The 27608-nt window shown below is 51.9% G+C and overlaps 1 protein-coding gene across 1 annotated transcript in view; it reads left to right on the top strand.

The window, feature by feature from the left end:
- The first annotated feature begins 1112 nt into the window (after window positions 1–1112).
- SNRNP200 (small nuclear ribonucleoprotein U5 subunit 200) overlaps window positions 1113–27608 on the top strand; it is a 38882-nt gene continuing 12386 nt past the window's right edge. Inside the window, exons 1-26 of the mRNA XM_045005174.1 lie at window positions 1113–1270; window positions 2913–3076; window positions 4120–4291; window positions 4893–5085; window positions 6315–6370; window positions 7558–7656; window positions 10536–10688; window positions 11376–11475; window positions 12024–12160; window positions 12964–13047; window positions 13300–13473; window positions 14509–14646; window positions 16614–16769; window positions 17150–17320; window positions 17628–17821; window positions 18806–18929; window positions 19508–19657; window positions 20022–20132; window positions 22042–22173; window positions 23139–23327; window positions 24352–24549; window positions 25047–25199; window positions 25367–25447; window positions 25863–25946; window positions 26470–26576; window positions 27173–27291. Of these exons, the coding sequence (XP_044861109.1) occupies window positions 1226–1270; window positions 2913–3076; window positions 4120–4291; window positions 4893–5085; window positions 6315–6370; window positions 7558–7656; window positions 10536–10688; window positions 11376–11475; window positions 12024–12160; window positions 12964–13047; window positions 13300–13473; window positions 14509–14646; window positions 16614–16769; window positions 17150–17320; window positions 17628–17821; window positions 18806–18929; window positions 19508–19657; window positions 20022–20132; window positions 22042–22173; window positions 23139–23327; window positions 24352–24549; window positions 25047–25199; window positions 25367–25447; window positions 25863–25946; window positions 26470–26576; window positions 27173–27291 (3484 nt within the window). The 5' untranslated portion in view covers window positions 1113–1225. The remainder of the gene's footprint in view (window positions 1271–2912; window positions 3077–4119; window positions 4292–4892; window positions 5086–6314; window positions 6371–7557; window positions 7657–10535; window positions 10689–11375; window positions 11476–12023; window positions 12161–12963; window positions 13048–13299; window positions 13474–14508; window positions 14647–16613; window positions 16770–17149; window positions 17321–17627; window positions 17822–18805; window positions 18930–19507; window positions 19658–20021; window positions 20133–22041; window positions 22174–23138; window positions 23328–24351; window positions 24550–25046; window positions 25200–25366; window positions 25448–25862; window positions 25947–26469; window positions 26577–27172; window positions 27292–27608) is intronic.

The raw sequence follows: 27608 nt of genomic DNA, 5'->3' as shown, positions 1-27608 counted from the left end.
CACACAGGTTATTCATTACTACATGATTGATACACCTGTTTACTTCATTCTGATTGGTTAAGGCTGGCTCTCCTCACCGGGCCATTGTCCTGAGTGACTAAAACTAGCATAACAGAATGTGCATGCTGTACTGTTCTGTTGAATGGTTCAATGCAGAGACAGCGTGGCTTGCCAGCACTTGTACCTACAGGCCGCCCCAAGCACGGCGGCATGCCGCAGGGGGCGCGCTGCCGGTCCCGCGGCTCCGGGGGACCTCTTGCAGACGTGCCTGCGGAGAGTGCGCTGGGAGGGCGGCAGGCGGCTCCGGCGGACCTTCCGCAGTCATGCCTGCGGGAGGTTCACCCGAGCCGAGGGACCAGTGAACCCTCCGCAGTCATGCCTGCGGGAGGTCCGCTGCTCCCGCGGCTCCGGTGGACCTCCCGCAGGCATGACTGCGGAAGGTCCGCCGGAGCCGCCTGCCACCTTGCCAGCAAAATACCGCCCCAAGCGCGCACTTAGCGCGCTGGGGTCTGGAGCCGGCCCTGACTGCAACAGATAAAGTGCCCCACCCCTTGGGAGAGAGATCGGAGCAAAGCGGAACATTGATGCTTCACACAATAGCGTGGCTCAGGCTCATGACGGCTGGGAGCCCTGGGCCTGGGGCCCAGAGGATGGGAGGGGACCTCACACCCCTACGTCACGCTGGCTGGGAGCCCCGCCCCCCAGGATGTGAGGGAGCCCCGCCCCCCGGGCTATACTGGCTGGGAGCCCCGCCCCCCGGATGGGAGGGAGCCCCGCGACCTCGGACCCAGCCAGCTGGGAAGGGCCCGGGGCAGATTATTGGCACATCCCCCCTCGCCCCGGACACGCGGCCGCTCTGGGCTCGGTGGCCGGGCGCTCCCGCAGGGATCCCTGCCCCGCGAGCACCACCGCGCGATGGGCCACAGCGCCCGGGCCCGTCGCTAGGCAACGCCGCTGCGCGCTCACGCGAGGGCCAGCTGCCCGTGGCCCATGACGTGCTATCGCGCCGCCGCGCTCTCCGGCTTCCAGGGGGAGGGGCTGAAGTCCGGGCGCGAGGGGACGTAACGCGGCAGGGCACTTCCGGTGTGCCCCGGAAGGAGTTGCTGGGCGGACGTGCGTGCTGCGCGGCGGCCTGTTTCAGTTTTGGCCCCTGCCTGGTCCACTGCGGGGAGGGTGAAGCGGCCCGAGTCCAGCACCGGGCGGGTGAGGCGGCGGCGGCGGCGCCATGGCGGATGTGACTGCGCGGAGCCTGCAGTACGAGTACAAGGCGGTGAGTGGGAGCGGCCGCCCGGGTGCGTGGGGGGGGGGACGGAAGAGAAGGGGCGCAGGCGGCCGGGGGCGGGGGAGGGAGTGGCCCTCTTCTGGCCCTGTGTGTGAGTGAGCAGTTCTGTTCCCATCACCACACAACCCTGGCCCCCCCATTTTCCTTGCAGGAAGGAAACACTAACTCGAGCCTGGGGAAGCTTTATACAGGCCGTAGTATTGCTGTAAAGTTGTGATCAATATCTTAACATATACGAATGGGGAGATAGAGTCTTGTGGGGTAACTCTGGTAGCCTGCAGGGTGCTCATGCTTGGCATGCGTTAGGCTCTGCTATATACGTGCAGTGTGGGGAAGCATAGTGGCTGTGGGAATCATTACTTCAAATTACCGACGGTTGTATGTTCACAGCCATGAGGGGCTAGCATTGCATTTCATTATCTAAATTTATAAAACGAACTTACTCTTGACCCTGCTTCCCTCTGCAGCTACTGCCCCTTATCCCTTTCATCCCTGAGCTCATTGAAATTCTGTCTCTAATTGCTGCGTGGTGTTCCTTTCCTTCAGTTGCATCCTAGATCCTGCATAATATCCTTAAAATCCAGCCTTTTTTATTTCTCCATTCACATAGATAAAACTCTTGTTCAAGCTCTCATCTTACACCTTGATTATTGCAACATCCTTCTTTCTGGCCTGGACCACTGCAGTCTTGCCCCACTCATATCCGTTCAGAATGCTGCTGCAAAGATAATTTCCCTAACCTGTCACTTTGACCATGTCACCCCTTTCTTTGCATCCCTCACTGGGTCCTCCTTTATCATAGGTGCTGACTCTGAGTGCTAAGCACCCGCTGGCAGCCCCCCTATCAGAACCTCCTCCCAGTGCCTCCTGCCGATCAGCGCCATAAGCTGTTTTGCAGTGTGTGGGAGGTTCTAGGGGGGAGGAGTGAGGACATAATATGCTGGGGGAGGGGCGGGAACAGGCAGTGGGCGTGGGGCCTTTGGGAAGGCCCTCAAAAAAGTCAGCATCTGTGCCCTTTATTGTATCAAACATAAGCTGCTTGTCTTCACTTACTTTCAAGGCTCTTCACGGTCAGTTCCCATCCTACCTATCATCTCTCATTCGCTCTTGAGCTGTTGACTCCTGCCTCCAGTTGGCTGCTGCTACCATCCACTTGTCTGAAAATTTAACAAGCATGCTTTCCCTGTACTGCCCCTCCCCCTTGTGACACTCCCTGTAAATATTTGCAAGGGTACCTCATTATCTTCCTTCAGCTCTCTTCTCAAAACTGCTGTTTGCAGTAAGGCCTACAAAAAGCCTGACAGCCGCTAGTGTGCTGAGACCACTGATGATGGTCACTCATTGTTTCCTTATGCTGTGCTGTCTGTATCCATTTGTTGTCTCTGGTTTTATACTTGGATTGTAAGCTTTTGAGAACAGAGCTTGTCTTTTTTGTTCTGTTTGTGCAGCGCCTAGCACCATGGGATCTGGACTCATGACTAGAAGTCCTAGGCGCTACAGTAGTGATGATAATGTGTGGGAGTTTGTTTGGGATGGCCATGGGTACTACTGGCCTGGCTGGGGTTGTAGAGATTGTTGCATTGGTTTCTTCACACCTTTTACCTGTTCTCTTGTGCTGTGATCCCTCCAGAACTCTAACCTCGTACTTCAAGCTGATCGCTCCTTGATCGACAGGACCCGCCGAGATGAGCCTACGGGGGAGGTGCTCTCCTTGGTTGGGAAGCTGGAGGGCACTCGAATGGGTGACAAGGCTCAAAGAACCAAACCCCAGATGCAGGAAGAGAGACGAGCGAAGTGAGTGGGTTACACATGAATTTGTCTTTCAGAGCTTGGGGTTCTAAGAGACTAAATGGACACAGAGCATTGAATGAGAGCATCCTGACTGCAGCACTGTATTCAGGAGTCTAATGCTGAAAAGCTTGTGTTGGATCTAGCCCTAGGAATTTAAAGTATTTCCACACTGCCTGGGTTTCAGAGATTATCATTAAGGATAGAATTTAATCATGGAGGTCATGGATTCTGTGACTTTAATGAACCTCCATGACTTCTTTGGCTCCAGACCTTGCTGCAGGGTCTGGAGCTATCAGTCCCATCCCTCCCAGTTACTTTCAGTAAAAGTCATGGACAGGTCATGGGCTTCCATGAATTTTTGTTTATTGCTTGTGACCTGTCCGTGGCTTTTACTGAAAATAACCATGACAAAATCTTAACCTTAATTATCGTGCAGTTATCTAGGAAAACCCTTAAAGCTTGTGCTCTTAAAGTGATACCTATTCACAGACCTCCTCAATATTGCTTTTTATGTAAGTTCGGCTGTGTACTCTTGATTTGTTTTACTTGCAACTTATTCTATACACCTTAGCTATGCACATGATGACAGTGCAGATGGCGTAACCCTATAGAGAATGATTCTGTTACACCGCACAAATGCGGAAAGGAGCAGTGAAGGTTGCTTTGAGGAACCTCAACTCAAAATTCCATGACTTTAAGATCTTAATTGCATCAGACATAATGCTGAGTTAATGTTCTTGCATCTGAGTACTGCAGACAGTGTGCTGCTGTGGAGAAGGAGAGTTTTTCCCATGAACTAGCCAGGCAGCGATACTTTCATTTGTTTCAAGTTCAGTAAAAATTAACTTCTTGTGCCCTGGATAGAAAATACATTTGAAAGGATACTGTCAGGCATTTAAAAAATATCACGTTTTAAAAAAGTCTTTGAGATACTGATAGCTTGAATTATTAAAAAAAAACCTCTTTGCCACTATTTATGCCAAGTGCTTACTTTCTAATTTTGCTCTGATTGACTTGTGTGATGTTTTCCTTGCCCTGCTTTCTAGGAGGAGGAAGCGTGATGAGGACAGGCATGATATCAACAAAATGAAGGGTTATACCCTGCTCTCTGAGGGCATTGACGAGATGGTGGGAATCATCTACAAACCCAAAACCAAGGAGACCCGGGAGACCTATGAGGTGCTGCTAAGTTTCATTCAGGCAGCCCTTGGGGACCAGGTAAGGATGTGCATGGACCTGTGAGGGTATCTTTGCTCTAACTGCTTGTGATGTGTATACACATCAGCCGAGTGGAGTTGTTAGAACTCCTATAGAGTGTGTGTGTGTGGGGGGGGGGGAGGCGGAAATAGCTGGCAGAGCTGTAGTTCAGATCAGTCAATAAACTGGTCTTTGGATCCTTGATCGCTAATCCTTCTGTTGCAAGCTAGTGAGATGTATAACAACTTGTGGGTGCTAAAGCTCTTCACCTGAGATACTGTCTCCATAGGACCCTAGACGCATCCCCAGAGCGACCTCAGTGACTGCCCTTACTGTAAGGTGGGATCTGACTTCTGAGCAGGGTCATGGCTGTGACTGTTCCTCATGTGCTGGCACAGTGCTGCAGTGTTTTAGAGGGGAATTCTTCCAGATCGGTCGTTTTTCCACAGAGATAATTATTGTAGACAGAAAGCTGGAAGCATTTAGTCCATAAATGTGAGCCAGTCTTCTAGTTCCACTGCTGAGCAGTGGTAGTGCTTATCCCAGGTGGGAAATGGGCAGTCCGGTACATGGAGGATCCCCCAAATTAGGTGTATTGCAGCTGTTATCATTTCTTCTGCAGCCACGTGACATTCTCTGTGGAGCAGCGGATGAGGTCTTGGCTGTATTGAAGAACGAGAAGCTGCGTGACAAAGAGAGGCGGAAGGAAATTGATTTGCTGTTAGGACAGACGGACGACACCCGCTACCATGTGCTGGTGAACTTGGGCAAGAAGATCACAGACTATGGTGGTGACAAGGAGATCCAGAACATGGGTAGGGATCACCCTCGAGCTTGCACCTGGACTGCTCCCTTGTATTGTCTCACAAATCACAGTATATGGATTGTCAGCATGTCGTATTTCAATAGCTGGTGCACAGACAGGGCACAGTGCCTGTATGCAGGGAGGCTAGAAAGTGTTTTAAACTGAGACGGGGCTTAAAAATGTTTCTTTGGGGCTTGGTGGTAAATAGTTATTGCACTTGGAGACTAAGGGCTACACGCTAGCCCAGGAGTGGGCAAACTTTTTTGGGCCAAGGGCCACATCTGGGTGGGGAAATTGTATGCAGGGCTGGGGCAGGGAGTGGGGTGTGTGGGGGGGGGTGCGGTGTGGAGGAAGGGGCTCAGTGCAAGGGATTGGGGCAGAGGAGGGGTGCGGGGTATATGAGGGGGCTCAGGGAAGGGGGTTGGGGTGCAGGAGGGGTGCGGGGTGCGGCAGGGGGTTGGGGTGCACAGGGGTGCAGGGTGCAGCAGGGGGCTCAGGGCAGGGGGTTGGGGTGCGAGGTGCAGGCAGGGGGCTTAGGGCAGGGAGTTGGGGGGCGGGGTGCAGGAGGGGTTCGGGCTCCGGCCCGGCACCGCTTACCAAAAGCGGCTCCAGGGTGGCAGTGGCATGCACCGGGAACAGGGCAGGTTCCCTGCCTGCCTGCCATGTCCCCAGTTCCGCGCCACTCCAGGAAGCACTGCGGCCCCTGGGGGAGGTGGGGCAGAGGGCTCTGCATGTGCTGTCCTTGCCGTACCTCCAGGTACCTCCCCCAAAGCTCCCATTGGCCACGGTTCACCATTCCCAGCCAATGGGAGCTGCGGGGGTGGTGCCTGGAGGCATGGACAAGGCACAGAGCTCCCCCCTCCCCCCAGGGGCCGCTTCTGAGAGTGGCGCAGGGCCCCCGCGGCACCACGGGGTGCAATCCCAGGGGCCAGATCCAAAGCCCTGAGGGGCCGGATCCAGCCTGTGGGCTATAGTTTGTCCGCCCCTACACTAGCCTAAGCCATGCATACAACTCCCAGAGACATCTATGGATAATGTTTAGTTTTTCTATTCAAATCCTGATTCAGTCACAAGTAAAACGAGTGATATTTTCTCCACTTAGCCTCTAGTGGGAACGTATCCCTGGGTGTGCTCCCCATGCTTTAGCGGGTACTGGTTTTCTTGCATTATAGTGGTGCAAAAGGAGGATAACTGGGTTGAGCTTGGGAAGCACCCTTCTAACTCCGTCCCCCTTTGCAGATGATAACATTGATGAGACGTACGGTGTGAACGTGCAGTTTGAGTCTGATGAAGAGGTAAGTGATCAGATGCTTCTAAAGTGGTGGCTGAGCTGTCGCTCTTCTTTGTGCTGCTGGTTGTAGACAGGGCTTGAGGACGCGGGGAGCTAGAGTTTGGCTCTATCTCAGCCTTGTTGGCCAGCGAGGCCGAGCCAGGTCGGAAGATTAGACCCTGCTTCCTGGCACTGGAAGGCTTGGTAAATTACTGTACTAAACTGTACCGCCTTTCATAGAAACATGTATGAATTCTATGGCTTGGCCCACAGGCCAGCTGCTTGGTTTTGATCAGCTATCAGACTTCCTGGCCTCCTCAGCAGTCCCTTTCAGATTGAAACTTGCTCGCTTTCTCTCTCTGACTTCCTGTTTCCTGCAATGCCTTTTCTAAATATGAGCCACTTGAGACTATTTCATATAATTGCTCTTCTGTCACACTTACCTGAGTGAGGGTCTGAAAAGAATTTGCCTTGGCTGGTTCCTTAAGGCAGAACAGTACAGGAACCTCCGAGTCATTGGTAGCACTTATTTTTGAAGGTCTTGGGGTGGGAAAGGATTGAAAGGACTTGTATGCACTAACGAGTTCTGAATGCACTTTAACATCACAAGACAGATGAGGGTTGTCTGCAGCGAGCTCGGTGGAAACGTGCTCCATCTAAAACAAAACTAACCCGAGGGACTAGCTGCCCTAGGGGAGTACTGAGAAGAATAACAGTGAGTTTGAGCAAGGGACCTGACACGTGGCTAGGATGGCGTCTGTAAGGAACTGTCCCTCTTTCTGCTCTAGGCCATAGACCATTGCTGCATGAAAGATCTTCCCTCACTCCCATAATTTAGCGGTGCCCAATTGGCTTGGTGCATTATTTTTTCTGCTGACTTTGGCTGCATCTGATATTGGCCACAACTGAAAGCAAGATGCCAGACTACAATAATAATGCTCACTTCTACTGAGCTTACAGTACAAGGAGCGCCATCCCTGATACGATCATATCTTCTAAATGGGGAGACTGAGGCATGGGATGATGGGATTTGCCCAAAGTCCTGTGATCTTCTGCCTTAACCACAGTATGATTTTTCTGCTGCTGGAGGAAGGACTAGCTCGGCTCTCAGTAGGGATGGCATTTCTAGTACTCCTGGCCAAGGTGTGGAGAGCTTCTCCCATGAGGTTTTCTGGGGAGAGAGCCATTCACAGGAGCTGTGTTTTCCAACAGGAAGGTGATGAGGACGTGTACGGTGAAGTACGGGATGAGGCGTCTGACGATGACATGGAGGGGGACGAGGCTGTTGTCCGCTGCACCCTCTCAGCCAACGTGAGTTACCAAGCGGGAAGCGAAAGGCTACTTTCCTATCACTGGAGGGTTGGCTTGAAGTTGGTGGCTGTATTAAAGCTATGGGGACTTCATTCCTAACTCTGATAGCAGACACTAGTAGATCAGATCTAGCTGAGGGCCCCCTGCTGGATTGCTGAACGGGAAGCCAACTGCTGAATATTTGGGTGTCTTAAGCCCCCAGGATCAGAACAGAGTCCAGGCACTGCTGCTGTCTTAGAACCCCCGGGCACGCTCTTGGGGAGCAGAACTTCTAAGTGGTATCCCCCTCCTGAGAACTGTGACCCCGTGCCCCGCCCCAGAACTGGTGCTGACCCTCACGCTTACCCTGTCGGTTAAATGCCACCCTATCTCAGAACACCAGCTGGGTGGTGGTTTGGGTCCATAGTTTCCTTCATGGAGCACATGGTAGATGTAATTCATGAAACACAGACATTTTGCACGGGATTCTAAAACACAATTGTTCTTTCTTTAATAGAGTGAGAAATACACAGATCTATACAAAAATCCGGCATGCATTTCCCTACCTCCATTTCCTCACTGTTCCAGAACATTCTTTGTGTCCAGGGTGTCTCTGCAGAAGTGTGTGGCTTGTGTTCTGAACCAGAAGCCTTCTGCCCCAAGCTTATGCTCTCTAAATACATTTCACCAACCAAGTAACAAGTGTGAACTCCTCAAACCCTCTAACAGCCTTTCCCTAGAGTCAGACTGTCCCTTTGGGCACTCTGGTCTATCTTGCCACCCAGGCAAGCCTGCCTCCATGATCAATGGTACCTTATACCAAAAATCACAATAATATTCAAGTTACTCCCAGTCCCAAAGGACCAGTCACTTACCCCAGGTCAGTTGTACCTAGGGTGACCAGATGTCCCAATTTTATAGGGACAGTCCCGATTTTTGGGTCTTTTTCTTATATAGGCTCCTATTACCCCCCACCCCCCAGCCTGATTTTTCACACTTGCTGTCTGGTCACCCTAGTTGTACCCCAGATCTCTTACCAAAGTTAATGCTTGTAGCCAATCCTATATCAAACTAACTAAAGACTTATTAACTAGGAAAAGGAAATGAGAGTTATTTACAAGATTAAAGCAGGTAATATACATGACAAATGAGTGACAGTGTGACCGGATTCCTGGAGGAGCCAGCTGAAGTCACTCAATAAGGGTGAACTGCAAAGAATGAGAAAGACAACCCCAAAGCTGGTGGATGTTTCAGTACTTAGATTTACCAAGTCAGCACTAAACAGCTGCTATACCTTACTGGTTACTCAGAAGTCCAAAACACAGTTCCCTTAAAGTAACACAGTCTCAGCCTCCATCTAATTACCCAAGTCAGATATGATGAAGATTAATGAAAATCTTATTTCATTATATAAAAAGGTTCTACCAATCCCAAGGGATCGGACACATTACCTCCCAGGTTACCCAAATACATGCTTACAGCCAGTTCTTATTAACTAAACTAAAATTCATTAAAAAAGAAAAGAGAGAGTATGGTTAAAAGATCAATATACATACAAACATGAGTTCAATTCTTGAGGTTCAGATTTATAACGGAGATGGTGAGCTTTGTAGTTGCAAAGAGTTATTTTGGAATTTAGTCCATAGATTATAGTCCAATGTCCAATATCATATCCAGGGTGTACCAGCTTAACTGGGATCTCATCTTGCAACTCAAACTTCCCCTGATGAAGCAGATCTGAGATGACAGAGTGAGGACCCCTGGATCTTTTATACAATTTCAGGCCTTTGACAGGTTGGAGTCCCTCAGGGAACAATAGGCCCTTATTTCCTAAGCATCCTCGTTAATTAAATAAGTAAAAATAAAATAAAATTATTCACACAGAAGGCAATTGCCTGTTTTTCCACCATTCATAGAATCATAGAATATCAAGGTTGAAAGGGACCTCAGGAGGTATCTAGTCCAACCCCCTGCTCAAAGCAGGACCAACACCAATTAAATCATCCCAGCCAGGGCTTTGTCAAGCCTGACCTTAAAAACCTGTAAGGAAGGAGATTCCACCACCTCCCTAGGTAACCCATATAGGCGAGGCTAAGGGCTAGTCTACATTGGAAAGGCTACATCAGTGCAGCTGTGCTGCTGTAGTGCTTCTGATGAAGAAGCTCTTGTCGGCATAATAAAACCACCTATGTGAGAGGCAGGGTAGCTATGTGGGCGGGAGAAGCTCTGTCCACACTGGTGCTTAGGTTGGTGTAACTTGTGTCGCTCGGTGGGGGTGGGGGTTTATTCACACCCCTGAGCGGCATACGTTATATCGACGTAAGTGGTAGTGTGTACAAGCGCTAATGCATGCAGCACCGTGCTAGCTAAGGTAGAAGCACTGAACACGTTCTTAAAACTCCAATATCTGCGTTAACAGTACTGACACACAGGCGAGCCAGACTTGTTTCCAGCTATGCATTTGTGTTCAGTGAGGCCTGGGACTTTGGCATGAGCTGGCTCAGGGTTTTCCAGCATCATACCCCTCTGTTGCCCAGAACTGCCTGTGTGACTCTCCCAGTCTCCACCTGTGAGTCTCTTTAAACCCTGTTCTGTCCTCTTTGTCATGCTGCTGGTAGCTCCTTTTTCTCCACTTCTCTCCAACTTGCAGACGGGTAGGAGGAAGTAGCTTTTCCCAGGTCCAGCAGACTTCCTTAGCATTGCTATCGTCGGGTCAAAGCCCCAACCTTACAATTAAGTGCTCTGTTGTCCCTGGTCTGACAGCTGCTGCCAGGGCTTTGCTCACATACATGATGGCTAGGGGGGTGGGGCAGTACCCAAAGGGCTGTTTGTACCTGTCCTGGGGACTCAGTTCTGTGTGGGCGAAGGATGGCCGTAAGGAGACACTGCCTGTCTTTCAGCTGGTGGCGTCAGGTGAGCTGATGAGCTCCAAGAAGAGAGACTTGCATCCCCGAGACATCGATGCCTTTTGGCTTCAGCGGCAGCTGAGTCGCTTCTACGACGATGCCATCGTGTCCCAGAAGAAAGCAGACGAAGTGCTAGAGATCTTAAAGGTATGTGGCCAATTACCCTGCCTCTGTGGGTGGAGAAGGTTCCAGACTCAGGGCCTGCCTGGCTGGAAAACAGGAAGCTGCCTGGGCAAGTTCTTTACACTTTTGACCTATTTTTCCATATTAAAATTGTTAATACAACCAAACAACTTGCTACTTTGCCGCTCTTCCCCTGAGGATACACCCACCGTGTCCCCCCTCTGCTGTGAGGACCAGGTTTAACGCATGGGCAGACCTTCTTCTCTTGGGTGACAGTTACTGCTTCTTCTGGGAGGCCAACTCTGGGGTGGTGTTCCCCATGCTAACCATGACCTCACTCCCTTTGACTTCCCTTGGAATTAGGGTGCCCAGCACTTCTCAGGTGCCAGCCCTTCAACTACAGTATTTATGCGGCTCAAACGCCTGTAAACTGACCCAGCTGTCCTGCCCCTAGAGGCCTCTTAGGAGGGCGGGATGAGGTTCTGGGACAGACTGCACTTGTTTAGACTCATCTCAGCAACACTGGCAAACTTGCTCAGAGTCTTGACTGTTACATGGAGGATCGGGGTTGTCAGTCTGGCGGGTAGCTTGTATTTGCTATGCAGTTAGGTTCTACCTGCTATGCAGTGGGAGTTTGGGTCCCCCGCCCTCTCCCATGGCGAAGCAGGGCAGCAGATGTAACCAGCTTCTTTCTGTCCCTTTTTTTCCCAGACTGCCAGCGATGACAGGGAGTGTGAAAACCAGCTTGTCCTGCTCCTGGGCTTTAACACCTTTGACTTCATTAAGGTGCTGAGGCAGCACAGAATGATGAGTGAGTACTGGGCACCTGGTTAACCTGCAGTGCTGTTACCCTGGTTCTTTGCCTGTGTGCTGCTCCAGTCGTGCTGCTAGTCACACCTCAGGTTATCTGCACTACAGGGATTTACACCAGCACAGGGGAGGCTACGTACCCCAGAGGGTAGATGCAGCCTATGGCGATGGAAGGGGTTTTTCCATCAGTGTAGGAAGACTGCATCCCTGAGCAATGGTAGCTGGGCTGACAGAAGTATTCTTCTGTCGACCTCGTTACATCTGTGTGGGCTTTTAGGGCCACGTAGCTACGCTTGGGGCATGGGTTTTTCACATCCTTGATTGACGTACGTTGTCCTAAATTTTAAGACCTGGCCTCAGTCAGCTTTCATAGCTGCAACTTTCTCACCTCTCCATACATCTGCCTTCTGTGCAGTCTTTCCTCTGCTCCATGCTTTGTGAAACTTCAGGTTTCTCCTGGTCCTCTGTGACTGTTCTCCATCTTGCCCCTTTCTCTCTGACCCTGTGTATTGGGGCAGTTGCCTTCTCTCACCCTCTTTCTTCCTCCAGTCCTGTACTGTACGCTGCTGGCTAGTGCACAAAGTGAAGCCGAGAAGGAGAGGATCATGGGGAAGATGGAATCTGATCCCGAGCTGTCAAAATTTCTGTATCAGCTGCATGAGACGGAGAAGGAGGATCTGATTCGGGTAAGAAGAGCAGAGAGAGCCCATAAGGTCCTTGTTGCATCTGAACTGACACCATTGAAATAGCACTTTGTATGCATGTCACACACACACATTTCACTGCAATCACTGAATAAACTGGATTGAAAGGAGGGGAGGGTGCGACTGGGGTCACAGCATAGAGGTATGGTCTGACGATGATGGTTGTAGACTGACCATGCTTCCCCTCTTCATATTAGCCAGATCCAGCTTTGGGTTCAGAGCATTGCGCCAATTTGTGCTGTTACTAATCAGCAGCAGACAGCAGCCTCTGTGTCTGTTACGGGGTCCTCTGAGATGCAACTCCCTTTGGAGCACGTCGGATCCACTCATTAATTGGAAGGGGTTATGGAGGCTTTGAGCATGACATCCTCCGTGCTCTGAGGGAGCTGAGATATCCTGACCAGGGTCTGATCCTGAGTCATCTTCACTGTAGTGCTAAGCATGGCTCATTAGCCCCCTGGGTCAGCTCCATGCTGTCGTTGTGTTGTCTAATGAATGTTTCCTGTGCCTGGACCCAGCCTGTTCTTACTGCAACGGACCCCGTGCAGAAGGGTGTATGTTCCCCTGGGGGACAGGTGATGTTTCTGGCCCTGATGGTGGTGGTTTCCAGTGACCATCAGCAGGTGGCTCTGGTTGAATGGATGGCTGTGCTTAAAGGGACTCACAGCTTGAGGAGCTTCCTCACCAGTTAGCTGAAGCTGTACTATCGCAGTGGGGCAGCAGCTGCTGTTCCCCACTGAGAGGTGTCTGCACTGTGTTAACCTGCCCTCTCCCTTTGCATCCAGGAGGAACGCTCTCGCAGGGAACGTGTGCGCCAGTCCCGGATGGACACAAACCTGGAAACCATGGATCTGGATCAGGGTGGAGAGGTGTGTTCCTTACGGCACCTGTTCTAAGGATGCTCAAGGAACTGCTAGATGAGGGGCTGAATGAGTGCAAGGGGCTGTTGTTAAATACCCTGATCTAGCGGCCTGCAGGTGGGGTGTGTAGGGTTATGCCCCGATCTGCCTGAGAAGGTGTGGGAAGGCAGACATGCAGGCTGGAGGGAGCGGATGTCATGCTGCCCCTTTAAATACGGGCCCCATCCATTCTTCCTCTGACCCCCCTTCTGGTTTTTCCAGGCGCTGGCCCCACGCCAGGTGTTGGATCTGGAAGATCTGGTGTTTGCCCAGGGCAGCCATTTCATGGCCAACAAGCGTTGCCAGCTGCCCGATGGCTCGTTCCGCAGGCAGCGCAAAGGCTATGAGGAGGTGCATGTGCCTGCCTTGAAGCCAAAGCCCTTCGGCTCCGAAGAGGTAGGTGACTGTTCCCTTCCGGTCAGCAGTGGGCAGGGTTGGATTACCTAGTGTCCCTTCTTCCCCACCCCACACAGAAACCTGCTGGCTTTGTGGAACTTCTCGCTCGCAGTGTGCGACTCAGGAGTTGAGGGAGCATCTCCACGACGCGCCGTGGGGCCAGCAGGACTTGGGCCCCTTCCGATACGTGACCGTTAAGGAGCCTGTGCATTAAGCTCTGGGTCCCTGAGATTTCATGTGACCAAAAATGGCTTCTGATCCATTGGTTCCTAATCCTGGGGATGTGCACCTGGCATTGGTGCCTCTGGCTCCCCTTACACCTTAAAGATGAGCTACTCTGCGGGGCTTGGGGGCACTGTTGCTGCACCTCTGCCAGTCATTTGTGCAAGCTGCTCTGCCGGACCGAGCAAATGAGCATGGGCCATATTCAAGGTTGGGTTCCAGTTCTGGCTGTGCTACTAATTCACCATGTGACTTTGGACAAGTCACTTGGACTCTGTCAGTTTCCCAAGCTGTAAAATGGAGACAGACAAACCCATGGCGTGAGGAGTCCTTGCTGCTTGTACAGTGTTACGGGTTGTTGTGGTACGTGCTGTAATCGCTGCTTTGCAGTTGGGCTGCCCCACACTGGCAATCCAAGCTCCCCCCGTGAGCTCTGACCCACAGTGGGAACTGCCTGGTACACGAGAGGGGGCAGTCTGGGGAATCGGTAGCATTGGCCTGAAGAGTTAGAATCCTCTATGCTAGTTGACTGCGTTGCTGGTCGCGGCCCAGAGTGATGTGTGAATCTTGCAGATCAGCAGTTGGACCCCCCCCCCCCCTCAGGCCAAATGCTTTGGTCTGATGGGCCCCATCTGATCTTACTGCCTGTTCTGTGACTGCTCTGCACAAAGCATTATGTCCCAGCCACACTGAGAGAGACCAAGAAGCTCCCTGCCATTCCCCAAGGGGTCTCTCTTCTAGACCACAGAGTGCCCTGCTTGCAGCACAATAAAGGGTCTGGTCTTTGATGTTAATGATGTTTCCCCTTTTCAGCAACTGGTTTCTGTGGACAAACTGCCCAAATATGCCCAGGCTGGGTTCGAGGGGTTCAAAACCCTGAACCGGATTCAGAGCAAACTCTACCGTGCGGCGCTTGAGACTGATGAGAACCTGCTACTCTGTGCTCCCACGGTAAGGATCTGGCCAAGCTGTCTCCTGCCCCAGGAGGCCACCTCATAGATACTCAGTGCCTCCAGCCGCTCCTGTTTAGCACAGACTTTGGGTTGTAGCCCAACTCTCTTAGAACATAAGAATGACCAAACTGGGTCAGATTAAAGGTCCATCTAGCCCAGTATCTTGCAACAGTGGCCAGTGCCAGGTGCCCCAGAGGGTATGAACAGAACAGGGAATCATCAAGTGATCCACCCCCTGTCGCCCATTCTCACCTTCTGGCAAACAGAGGCCAGTGACACCATCCCTGCCCAGCCTGGCTAATAGCCATTCATGGATCATGAATTTATCTAGTTCTTTTTTAACCCTGTTATAGTCTTGGCCTTCACAACATCCTCTGGCAAAGAGTTCAACAGATGGATTGTGCGTTGTGTGAAGAAATACTTTTGTTTGTTTTAAATCTTTTTTGAGATGGGGTGACCACATCTGCACACAGTATTCAAGATGTGGGTGTACCAGGGATTTATATAGAGGCAACATGATATTTTCTGTCTTATTATCTATCCCTTTGTTAATGATTTGCAACATTCTGTTTTGGTTTTTTGACTGCCACTGCACATTGAGTGGATGTTTTCAGAGAACTTCCCACAGTGACTCTAAGATCTCTTTCTTGAGTGGTCAGCTTATTTAGACCCCATCATTTGAGATATATATATATATATATATATATGGCTGGGATTATGTTTTCCAATGTGCATTACTTTGCATTTATCAACATTGAATTTCATCTGCCATTTTGTTGCCCAGTCACCCAGTTTTGAGAGATCCATTTTGTAGCTCTTCACAGTCTGCTTTGGATTTGACTATCTTGAGTAGTTTTATGTCACCTGGGGGAGGGCTGGCTCATACTTCGTGGGGAATCTCTTTGGCTGCTGTCAGGAGACTGTGGATATGATGGGGCTGATTCAATGTATATACCAGGGTGTGAAATACCAGGGTGCAATCCAGACCAGTGGAGGGCTGTGTATCTCCTGCATTGAGTGCCTTACAATGCCTTTCTGCTGTAGCTCCTCCTTGGGCTGCTCATAAACAGCCTTCCAGCAAGCAAGCCACAGCCTGACTCTCACCAGCCATGGTTATTCCGCAGGGTGACCCCAATACACCCCCAGTCCCAGATTGTCCACCAGAAATGTGTGTCCTGTTGCTGCCCAGCACCGAGGAATAATATGGCAGTTTCTTTTGTCCAAGTTATTCAGATGCTTTCACTTAAACACACTGGATTAGCTAAAACAGTAAAACAAGTTTATTTAATACAAAGAGGTACATTTTAAGTGAGTACAAGTAATGAGGCATTGAAGTCAGAAATGGTTACAAGAAAAATAGAGAAGACATTTACTAATACCTGACTTGACTTAAACTAGATTAGATTCAAGCAAAGTTTCTCACCATGTGCTCCAGCAGATTACTGGCCAAACCCCCCAGAGTCCAGCGCCTATTTCCCTCGTCTCTTCAGGCGCAGTGAATGTGATAGAGGGAGATGTCTGGGGCTGTTTTGCCCCTCCTTTTTATCCTTTCAGTCCCTCTTGAAAAACATTTCCATCAGAGAACCAGGATCCAAAGAGTCTATGTGGAGAGAAGTTCCCTGCTGTTTTTTTTTCACTGTTTGAACTTCCTTTGTCTTCCCTTCCTGCTTGATAACTGTTTCCTGCTTAAATGCAAATTAAGCAGAGTACACGCTCCTTTGTTTAGGACAGACCTGTTTGCCAGTGTCTTTTTGGGCAGTGTTGTGGGGTTTGGAACGTGCATTAATAACTCCATACAGGGGAATCTCATAACTTCACGTATCATGTTGCCACACACATTTTACCAGGCCAATACTGATCAGCAAATTATGAGTTTTTAATTGATACCTTACAAGGCGTGCTTTATGCAGAGATTATTACAGTGGTGTGTAGGGTGTGACTACAGAGGTGTATTCTGTGCCGCAGGGTGCGGGGAAGACCAACGTCGCTCTGATGTGCATGCTACGCGAGATCGGGAAGCACATCAACATGGATGGAACCATCAACGTGGATGACTTCAAAATCATCTACATTGCACCCATGCGGTCTCTGGTGCAGGAGATGGTGGGCAGCTTTGGGAAGGTAATGGAACGACTTTGCTCTGGTCCTGCTAGACCTGCGGGGGAGGGGGAGTGGAGCAAGGACTTGGAGCTTTGCTCCTGTGAGGTCAGTACTCAGAAGGGCCCCAGCTGAGCTCTAGCATTAAAAGGTATCAAGCCTTGAGAGGACAGGGTGTTGTGCCTCTTATTCCCTGTTCTCTTGGGCCTGATGCCTCCATTCCAGGCTTTGTGATTCAGCACCAAAGAGGAAGAATCCATGTCTTGCTTAATTCCACGGTGCGGAAAACCCTATTTGTAGTCTTGGGAGAGGTATGCAATGGTGCATGCGATTTTCCCAAAGATGCTGCTCAGGACCTTTCATTTCCTGGTCTCCTCACATGCACTGTGCTTGGTCTTTCCTAGCGCCTGGCAACTTATGGCATCAATGTGGCCGAGCTGACTGGAGACCACCAGTTGTGTAAGGAAGAAATCAACGGTACCCAGATCATCGTCTGCACCCCCGAGAAGTGGGACATCATCACCCGCAAGGGCGGGGAGCGCACCTATACCCAGCTGGTGCGCCTCATTATCCTGGTGAGTAGCAGTAATGTCTTCCCCAAGCCCACTGGGAGATGACGACGCTGGCTGTGTCTGCACTTCGGGAACTGCTTCATGGTACCTCAGCCCGAGGGGTTATATCAGGGTCTTTGTGGTTTCTGAGAAGGCCATAATTGATGTGAGACTTCATCTGGGCGTGGTGGATAGGTGGGTGTTTTAAACCTATGCAAGCCCAGCCATGCAGTTCCATCAGGGAGTACGAATGAACCAGACATGCAGCAAAGAAGTCAGTCGAGCCTTTCCCCTTTGAAGTCAACCTCTTCCCACCCTTTTTCTCCTCTAGGATGAGATCCACCTGCTGCATGATGACCGGGGCCCTGTCCTGGAGTCCTTGGTGGCTAGAGCCATCCGCAACATTGAGATGACCCAGGAGGATGTGAGGCTTGTTGGCCTGAGTGCCACTCTCCCAAACTACGAGGATGTAGCTACATTCCTGAGAGTGGACCCCGTCAAAGGCTTATTCTACTTTGATAACAGGTGTGGGAAAGGTTGGGACGGGCCTTTTACAATCCAGCTGGGGAAGCAGCCAAGGTCTTTGGTGAGATCTTTACGGGGAGGTGGTTTAGAATGTAATTGTCATTAAGCTGATGGTGCCAGGGTTTCATTGGGCATCCAGCCTGGTTTAACTGGCCACGGGACGAGCTTGTGGCTCTTAGGGAGATCGTTAGAATGTGTAGGTCCAGGATCGCACCCCTGAAATGCACCCTATGGGTATTTTCCTGAGGTTGTGTAACTATTAGTTATACTTAAGGTTAAGATTTTGTTACAGTTATTTTTAGGAAAGGGACAGGTCACAGGCAACCAACAAACATTCACAGAAGCTTGTGACCTGTCCCTGACTTTTACTAAAAATAACTGACAAAATGGGTGGTCAGGGATCAAGCACCTACTCCCGCTGCAGCTCTAGGGTCTCTCAGGCGCCCGCAATGGCTTGGAGTTCCAGGGCCCTCAGTTGGGAGCTGCTGGGTCCCCCAGCCAGCTGATAGCTCCAGCCCCACCACCCCAGGGTTGAAGTGGAAAATGTCATGGAGGTCTCTGGAAGTCAGACTCCTTGACATAATCTTAACCTTAGTTATACTCATACCTGGGTTCAGAACATAAGCTGGGAGGGGGAGAAAAGGGATTCTCTACCCCAATCTGCTGGGGAAGCTTTGAATGGCTCCGAGTCGGCTTGCAAAGTTTCATCCATATCTGAAGACGTGCATCAAGTGACAGTCAAACACTGCTGCCGTAGAACTAAAACAAGGAGGCAGTGCTTGGCCAGAACGTGACTCATTGAATCTTCGTGTTGGGCTAGAACAGGAGGGCATTTAGCATGGAGTCTCTGTGGAGGGGCTGGATTAAAGCTTGCGAAGGGATCTGCAGAGTGATTCTTGGATAGAAACCATCTGATCTGTGGCAGAAATCCATAACGTGGAGGTGCCATTCCAGCCAGTTCATGCTACCTGCTTCTCCTTGCAGCTTTCGCCCAGTGCCCCTGGAGCAGACCTATGTGGGAATCACAGAGAAGAAAGCAATCAAGCGCTTCCAGATCATGAATGAGATTGTCTACGAGAAGATTATGGAGCATGCTGGGAAGAACCAGGTAGGCCTGACGTCCTGCTGGTATTTTAGTTGCTGGTGCATTTAAGCCTCTTGGTTATGGTGCACTGGTGAGAGGCTTTTTCTATTTACGTTTGTCCTGTGGACTCTGCTCCCAGCTCCAGAACTACTGCAGTCTCTGTGGATAGAAGTGTAGATCTGTGCCGGCTACTAGCAGCTGAGGCAGGGACATGTACCCCAGACTGCTGTTTCTCTGCCTGCTGACTTTTGCCTTCTGATCATCCAGCGCAAGCACTTCGGTTCTTCCCACGTGGCTGTGCCTCACCCCAACCCCTCTGGTTAGAGCTGGCTGGAGCTTCCTCCTGAGCCAGCTCACTGAGCTTCCAGCCCCTCCCAGAGCCAAGCGTCTCTCCTTTTCCAGCATTAAACGGTTTCCTCTTGTGGTGCTCCCATTACCAGGCCAGCAGCTCCAGCCCAGACCTGCTGCATCAGCACCTTGCCCCAGTGTGTCTTCTAGGCCACCCTTTTGACCCATAGTCACCTCGCTTTCCTGAGCACAGGGAATGGGCTGGGGCAGAACTCTGTGCCCCCAATAACAGTGCTGTGTGGTACGTTCGACAGGTGCTGGTGTTCGTTCACTCCAGGAAGGAGACAGGGAAGACGGCCCGAGCCATCAGGGACATGTGTCTGGAGAAAGATACGCTGGGCCTCTTCCTTCGCGAGGGCTCAGCCTCTACAGAGGTCCTGAGGACAGAAGCTGAGCAGTGCAAGGTAACTGGCAGGCAGGAAGTTGGGGTATTTGCCTGTAGTCTGGCTGGTGTGTTATGACAGACTTGGGGGTTCAAATACTGCGGCTCACGTGTGATAAGCTTGCCACGTTTCCCTGGAATCCGAGCTTTCTCTCCCTCTTGTCTCTACTCGCAGCATTAAACCAAAATCTTCTCAGTAGGAACAGTGGGACCTGCATTCTCGTTCCCTGGGGGGTGTTGGTTTCATGGCAGCGTGAGAGACAAGCGCTGGAGCTCAGGCGCGCCCTGCCCTGGTTTGCTCTCCAGGAGTTCCTCTGACCTGCAGTGTGTCCTGTGGATTCACTCGCTGAAGAGTCTGACTGTAATTAGTTGTCTCTCTGCTACAGAATCTAGAGCTGAAGGACCTGTTGCCATACGGCTTTGCTATTCACCATGCTGGGATGACCCGAGTAGATCGAACACTGGTGGAGGATCTGTTTGCTGACAAGCACATTCAGGTGAGTCCCCGCTCCAAGTGGAGTATGTGTATTCAGATCAGGCTGGGATCGTCCCTGGGAGATACTTGAGCAATGCTTTAAGGTGATTGCTGCTTCAGCATGTGTTGGGATGCTCCATCTGGAGACTAGAAGTGCAAGGCTGTTGATTGTCAAGTCTTCATGAAGCTAGTGCTCACTGTGACACTGGAGGCACACAGACTGGGTTCTCTCTTGTCAGAGGTCTAGGCTCCAACCGAGGAAGTGAATGGGTCCGTGAACAGGACATAGCTAGGATAGGGGAAGGAAGCCTTTCCTCTAAGCAGAGATGGGTATCGCTGCTCTTGGATATCCCTTTAGCTGGCTCTCTCACCAGCAGCCTGTGGGCTTCCACCGTGGTTACGGTCATGGAGGATCATCTAGGATTAGTTCCTGACTTTAACGAGCCTCTGTGACTACTTCTGCTTCAGCCACGGTGGCGGGGGCTGGAGCTGGCAGATTTTTGTTGCTTGCCTGCGACCTGTCTGTGACTTTGATCTGAAGCGTATTCACGCCCTGTTACTCCGTTTCTGCCTGTGGCGCAATGCAGCTGTGGTAGTCAGCCCTGCCTGCTGCCCACAAAGATGCAGTGGCCTTGTAGGGAAGATGTTCTGCTGTGGGAAGAGCAGGGTTCTGTTGAGCACAGGATAACCTTGTCCCTCTGCCCCCACTTTGTAAAGCTCTTTGAGGACAGTGAGGCTGAGGTTCTGTTTTACAGCTGGAGAAACTAAGGGCTGGAAAGGGTCATTGCCCTTAGACTTGTGACTTCTTAGGGGCAGGGGTGTATTTGCTCTGGGTTGGGGCAGTGCCCAACACAGTGGGGTCCTGGCCCATGACTAGGGCGCCTCAGTGCTACTGCAGTATAGACAAGAGGGAACATTGTGACAGACTGACAACACATGCCTTACGATATCTTGAATTAATTTCACTGAGGGCTTGTCTACACTTGGAACACTCCAGTGGCCCAGCTGTAGCGCTTCAGTGTAGACAATACCTCCGCCTGTGGGAGGGGTTCTCCCATCGCAGTAGTTAACCCACCTCCTCAAGGCTAGCGAGGCCAACAGAAGAATTGTTCCATCGACCTCGTGCTGTCTTCACCGGGGGTTAGCTCAGCATGGCTAAGTCTGACAGGAGCGTAGATTCTTCAAGAAACCCCATTGTCTACTAATGACCTGCTCTTGGAAACTCCAGCTCACAGACCCCAGAATGGTATAAAGTGGGGGACTAACCCTGTCTGGGTGTGCTTGTTCTGAGCTGAAGCTGTGATGAACTGGTAACCCCAAAGAATCCTTCGGGTGGGCGTTGAAGGACTGCTCCTGCCAGAATTCATGTGAGGGTTGAGATGAACCTTGGTAAGCTTAGTACCGTGTGTGGGTTCTTTGATCTTTTTTTATAGTACTTTTTACTTGAAGAGTAAAGCAGGCGTGCAAAGGAAGTGCTGTGTGGTACCTTCTGATGATGGTACTGATACCTGTTAACCAGCTCTGAAGAGATAATCTGGTGCCCTTGGATAGTATCTCTGCTGGGACACTGAGGCAGGGAGCTGTACAGTCTGGAAATATCCTGGTCAGAATGAAGGGAGACGTGGGTCTCCATGCAGAAAGGCGGTGCTGGGGAGCTGGAAGCCTCCGGGGGTGCTCTTGGCTGGACCTTGGAGTGGGGATACAGGTTCAGTTGCTCAGAACTGAGACAGGCATGACTCACCCAAGGTCAGGCAGACCGTGGCAGATCTGGGAATAGGCCCCAAGTCTCCCAGTCTGGGGCCCTCCACTGAGCTTTGTGTACATGGAAGGAGACTTTCAGGCACACTTGTCCTAGTGGAGCAAGAACCAGTATCTCTGGTGGAGTTTCCTGTAGGAATGAGCTAACTAACCTCACTGTGTTCCTGCTCCAGGTTCTGGTCTCCACGGCGACGCTGGCTTGGGGTGTGAACCTTCCTGCTCACACGGTCATCATCAAAGGGACGCAGGTTTACAGCCCGGAGAAAGGCCGCTGGACGGAGCTGGGTGCTCTGGACATCCTGCAGGTAAAGTCCTGGCAGTAAAGCTGCTCTGACTATCCCTAGCAGGTCCCTCTCCTCTTGGAATCTGCCTCATGAATCCTCCATGTGATCAGCTTCATGCATTTTGACACCACAGCTGCCACCACTTCCCGTAGGGACAGCTCCGTGTTGGTCACGGATTCCGTGACTTTCGGGTGCGCCTGGCCTGGGAGTCACCTGAGCAGCTCGGGCAGCCCCTGGGCCAGGCACCCTGGCTGCTGCTGGGGCAGTCTTGGAGCCCTCCGCCTCTCAGTAGCAGGAGTCTGGGTGTGAGGGGGCCCGGGGATTGGGGTACGGGGCGGTGCTTACCTGGGGTGGGGGCATCTCCTCAGAAGGGTGACAGCAACTCCCTTCCCTCAGCTACTAGCTCCATGTGCTGCCTCCACCCACAGGCATCACCCCCGCAGCTCTCATTGCCTGTGGTTCCCAGCCAATGGGAGCTGCAGAACCGGAGCTTGGGTCAGAGTGTGGCTTCCCCAGGAGCTGGGTAGGGAGCCTGCCCCACCCCACACCTGCGAGACCCCCTGGGCCATCCTCCCAAGGTGCCCCCCTTTCTCCCCCCCCCCAAAAAAAAGAAAAGAAAAATTTTAGGGTTATATAGGAAAAGTCATGGACAGGTCTCGGGTTGTGAATTTTTGTTTATTGCCTGTGACCTGTCCATGACTTTTACTAAAAATACCTGTGACTAAAATGTAGCCTCCCCCATAGCCTACCCCTCTCTGCCTCCCCCAGCTAGATTATCTTGACTGTCCGATGAGCTGGACCACAGAATAAGTGTGCTGGTAGGAGTAAGGACAGAGGAATGACCCACAGCCCCATGAACACCTCCCGCTCTGTAGCGGATAGCTGAGCACTGGCTGGCTTGTGGCACAGCGGTTAGGGAAGTGTTCTGCTGTTGGCTAGACTAAAAGCTCTTCTCTGCATCTGATTATGCCCTTTATTTTTCCTAGATGCTTGGCCGTGCTGGGAGACCCCAGTACGACACAAAGGGCGAGGGGATCCTCATCACATCGCACGGAGAACTGCAGTATTACCTCTCCCTCCTCAACCAGCAGCTCCCTATCGAGAGTCAGATGGTGTCGAAACTGCCGGATATGCTGAATGCAGAGGTTGTGCTGGGGAACGTCCAGAATGCAAAGGTGAGACTGTGGGTATGTCGTCCCTCCCAGCCCCCAATTGCACCTTTGTATAGAAATGTTCACAATACACCTGATCTCTGGGTCTGGCGGAGAGAAAGTTGCCCTATCTTCCGTGGCCATGCCTGATGGCTTGCTGGACAGACTGCTCGTAAAGGCACAGAGCACACTGGCCTGCCCTGGGCAGTATCTTGCATCTCCACGTGCCTTCTAGTGCTGCCTGCCTGTCGGGGTAGCAGAAAACCCAGCCCTGTCACTGAAAAGGAGGGGATACTTGATACAGATGTGCAGATTGTAAAAGCGATGGAGCACACTTTCAATCCAGCGTAGCATTGGGGTTTCTGTGTAAATCGAAATAGTCTGTAAGTAAAACATTTTGGCTGTTTCATGACCTTTGGCTTCCAGTTGTTGCCCGAGCTGGGAAGAGAACAGTGTCCTCAGGCAGCGAGTGAAATGATTTTTGCTCCCTGGTCCGGGATAGGCGCTTAGAGAAATGTATTAGCCCTGAAGGCATTTGCATTAATCTGTGATCTGTCAGTTTCTGGATCTCCACTTGGTCTTCACAATATTCCCCTGCTTTCTTGGCTGGAATCTCTTTACATTGCAGCATGGTTTTGCTGGCCTGGATGTCTGAGATGAGCACTCTCTGGCACCTGAATGTGGGGTTCCCAAGCTCTGAGGATAGAGAGTGTTTGTTTTGCTCTTTAGTGGTTCTGCAGATAATGGCCCCTAAAGCTAGGACAGGAGGAGTGCAGGAAAGCAGCTGGTACTCAGGCGGGTGCAGGTTAAGGCCAGTTATGACAGTCTGCCGGGGTAGGAGCAGCCTCTTCTCCACTTTCAGTATTTCTAGTTCTGATGTTTCATGAGGCCTCAGACTTTAAAACTGCCCCAAGTCACTTGATCTAGCCGGGGTCACATGGTAGTAGGTTTTGGGCTTTGAACCAATGGTCCCCATAACTCCCTGCTCCAGGGGCCGCGGTGTGCCCGCTCAGCTGAAAGGTCACTGGTTCTCGGGGTCTGTCCGTAGGATGCAGTGAACTGGATGGGCTATGCCTACCTGTACATCCGAATGCTGCGCTCCCCATCGCTCTATGGGCTCTCTCACGATGACCTGAAGGGAGATCCCTTGCTGGACCAGCGCCGGCTGGATTTGGTTCACACTGCAGCCCTGATGCTAGACAAGAACAATCTTGTGAAGTACGATAAGAAGACGGGGAACTTCCAGGTGAGGCAGGGGACCAGGGGGTGACTCACTGAAGCCAGGTGGCTGGGGAGAAGGGTGCAAGCTGCCTCCTAGAGGTGGCTCCAGATCAGCCACAGGGGGTGTTTGGGGAGCATAGTGGCTGTTGTCTTCCAGCCTGGAGCTCAAGGGAGTCACTGGTCTGAAGAGACAGAGGGGGGTTGAAGTAGCTCCAAACGTCGGTATCCTCGGGTACGCTGCTGCCTCCTTGCTGAGCAAATTCCCATCGTGGCCTGGGGCTCCTTTGCTTTGGAGCTGGGGCTGAGGGAGGGAACTGTGTCCCTGACACGATGAACCTTCTCCCCATGGCCATTCCTGGCTCCTCAGTGACTCTGCTCCGCATGTCAGGAGCCTCTGTGCTGGCCAGCTTCATTCTGCATCTTCCAGTGGGCTCCTTTCTGCCTGGCTCAGCCCCCCGATCAGCCAGAGGGGTCTGTGCTCTACCACTGCAAACTGGAGTTACTCCGTCCTCCCTCCCCCAGGTGACTGAGCTGGGCCGCATTGCCAGCCACTACTACATCACCAATGAGACCGTGCAAACCTACAACCAGCTCCTGAAGCCCACCTTGAGTGAAATCGAGCTCTTCCGGGTCTTCTCCCTGTCCTCCGAGTTCAAGAACATCACTGTGCGGGAGGTACGGCTCTGGGATGGGTTGGGGAGGGGGCTTGCTCAGGCAGGAGAGGTGCTCCCAGGATCTTCTCTCCTGTCCCCTGGAGGGCTGCCAGGCTGTTTCCCCTGGTTCAGAGGGAGTATGCAGTGCCCCCAAGCTGGCTTCACCTCCCACCCGTTGTCTCCCTGCAGGAAGAGAAGCTGGAGCTCCAGAAGCTGCTGGAGCGGGTCCCAATTCCAGTGAAGGAGAGCATCGAGGAGCCCAGTGCCAAGGTGAGCCACCCCTCTGCCTGCCCTCCTGGGAAGGTTGGCTCCGCGTGAGAGGAGAGCCCTGCGGCCCTGAACCCCTCCCTGCTTCTGTTCAGTGCTTTAGGGAATGCTTGGGCCTGTTGCCCGCCCCTCCTTCCCTTTGTGCAGTGTCCTGGACAGGAGCATGGGTTGCTTGAAAACTCTGAGCCAAGCACAGCCTGATGCTTCAGGAATGACTGGGCTTATTGTTTCAGGCTGGACTGCTTTCCTGCCCTGGGGGGTGGGAAGGAACTGCAGTCTCTCCCCCCAGTACTGTTGTGCCAGCCCTGACCAGCTAGGAGCTCTTCCTCCCCTCCCACCTCTCTTCCCCAAAGAGGGGAGGCTCTTAGCTGATACCCCATCAAGGCTTTGATCTAACTCCTGTCCTTGCTGTCTTTAGATCAATGTGCTCCTGCAGGCCTTCATCTCCCAGCTGAAGCTGGAAGGGTTTGCTCTGATGGCAGACATGGTGTACGTCACCCAGGTGAGTGGGAATTCACGTGGGTAGAAAATCTGCCACTGTCTCAGAGTGACCCTCTCTCTGCCTCGGTGCCCCAGGTTGCAATGCCTGCTCCTCGGGGGTTGGGAGGGTTAATGTTCGTTAGTTGCCTTGATGACTAATAGAGCTGTGAATTTGTAACGGGGGCTAATTCCTGTGAGGTGCTCATTAATATATGAATACATGAAAACTACTGCCGGTGAAAGCTAATTTATTTTGGAGAGAGACGACATCCGGGTCTTAGCTCTGCAACAGATCTTGAATCTGAAATATTGACAGATTAAGTCACCTTAACACACACCAAGTCGCTGGCTGTAGTTGACCCAAGGATTGCTGGTCACATGGCTGGATGGTGGAGTAGGTGGGCAGGAGGAGCTGTTTCCTCGATTGGGGTAGGAACAGGGCAGCTAGTTGTGAATTGGAAATCCCCATAGCCTGGTCCCCCAATGGCTGTTAAAGCACACTGATTCCTCCATGGGCTCTGACAGCTCTCTTGTGTCCCTGCCAGTCTGCTGGGCGGCTGATGCGTGCGATCTTTGAGATTGTTCTGAACCGTGGCTGGGCGCAGCTCACTGACAAGACTCTGAACCTCTGCAAGATGATTGACAAGCGCATGTAAGTGCTGGCTCCGTGGTGCTCGGATTTCTGATGTGCCGCAGGCTTACTGCCTATAACCAAGCCAGGTGTCTGATCTGCCCTGGGTGCACCCCTCTCCTCCAGGTGCTCTGGCCAGAGAGGCTGGTGGTGACTGGGACGATAGTGAGTGCACAAACATTGAATGGCACCATAGTGAGTTCTCTACAGGCCAGCTGAGTGATGGCGGACGAGAGAGTAACCTTAACTCCTGGAGGCCGGCTGTACTCTATGGAGTTGGCATGGAGGCACCTGCAGAACTTGTCTCGGCCAGAGAAGGTGCTGCCTAGTGTGTCATATCCCAGGGCTCTTGGAGTCTGAAATCCATGTCCCATGAATGGAAGGGCTGTCAGAGGGCTGTGATTGTAGGGAATGGGGGAGCACAGTCTCTGGGCTCAGGGGAATGACTCTTACCCGCGTAAGGGGGAAACAAGCTGTGGTGGGTATGGTTGCTTGTAGTGGCACAGTTGAAAAGGCTGGCCGCTTTCTCGGTGCGGGGACATAGGCACATGCCTACGGGTATCCTGATGGTGCTGGATATCCCCTTGCTAACTCCTGTGTCCCGCTCGTCCCCATAGGTGGCAGTCCATGTGCCCCCTGCGCCAGTTCAGGAAGCTGCCTGAGGAGGTGGTGAAGAAAATTGAGAAGAAGAACTTCCCATTTGAACGTCTCTATGACCTGAACCACAATGAAATAGGTATGGGAAGGGGGACGTCTGTACCAAGGGGGGCTACTTGTGGTCCCTGCATTCGAGCCGCTCATGGCTTTCGTCTGCCTTTGCTTTTCCCCCACGGAAGCCCTGCACTAGCTGCAGCAATGCAGCGGGAGGGGGGTAGAGGCACTGCTCTTTCGCTTGTCAGCTCCATATCCTCCCAGAGCAAAGGATGTCAGGGGATTTTGACTGAGGGCAGCTCGCTTACTTCTCACATCAGCAGTCAGTGGCCGGGGGGGTCACCAGTATAGTCAAATGTTGGCTGCGTGTGTGTTCTCTCTGTGTGCTGTGTTGACTCTGGC

The sequence above is a fragment of the Mauremys mutica genome, chromosome 2 (genome assembly GCF_020497125.1).
Source record: "Mauremys mutica isolate MM-2020 ecotype Southern chromosome 2, ASM2049712v1, whole genome shotgun sequence".
NCBI classification, from domain to species: domain Eukaryota; kingdom Metazoa; phylum Chordata; order Testudines; family Geoemydidae; genus Mauremys; species Mauremys mutica.
This window is presented reverse-complemented; position numbering and strand designations above follow the sequence as displayed.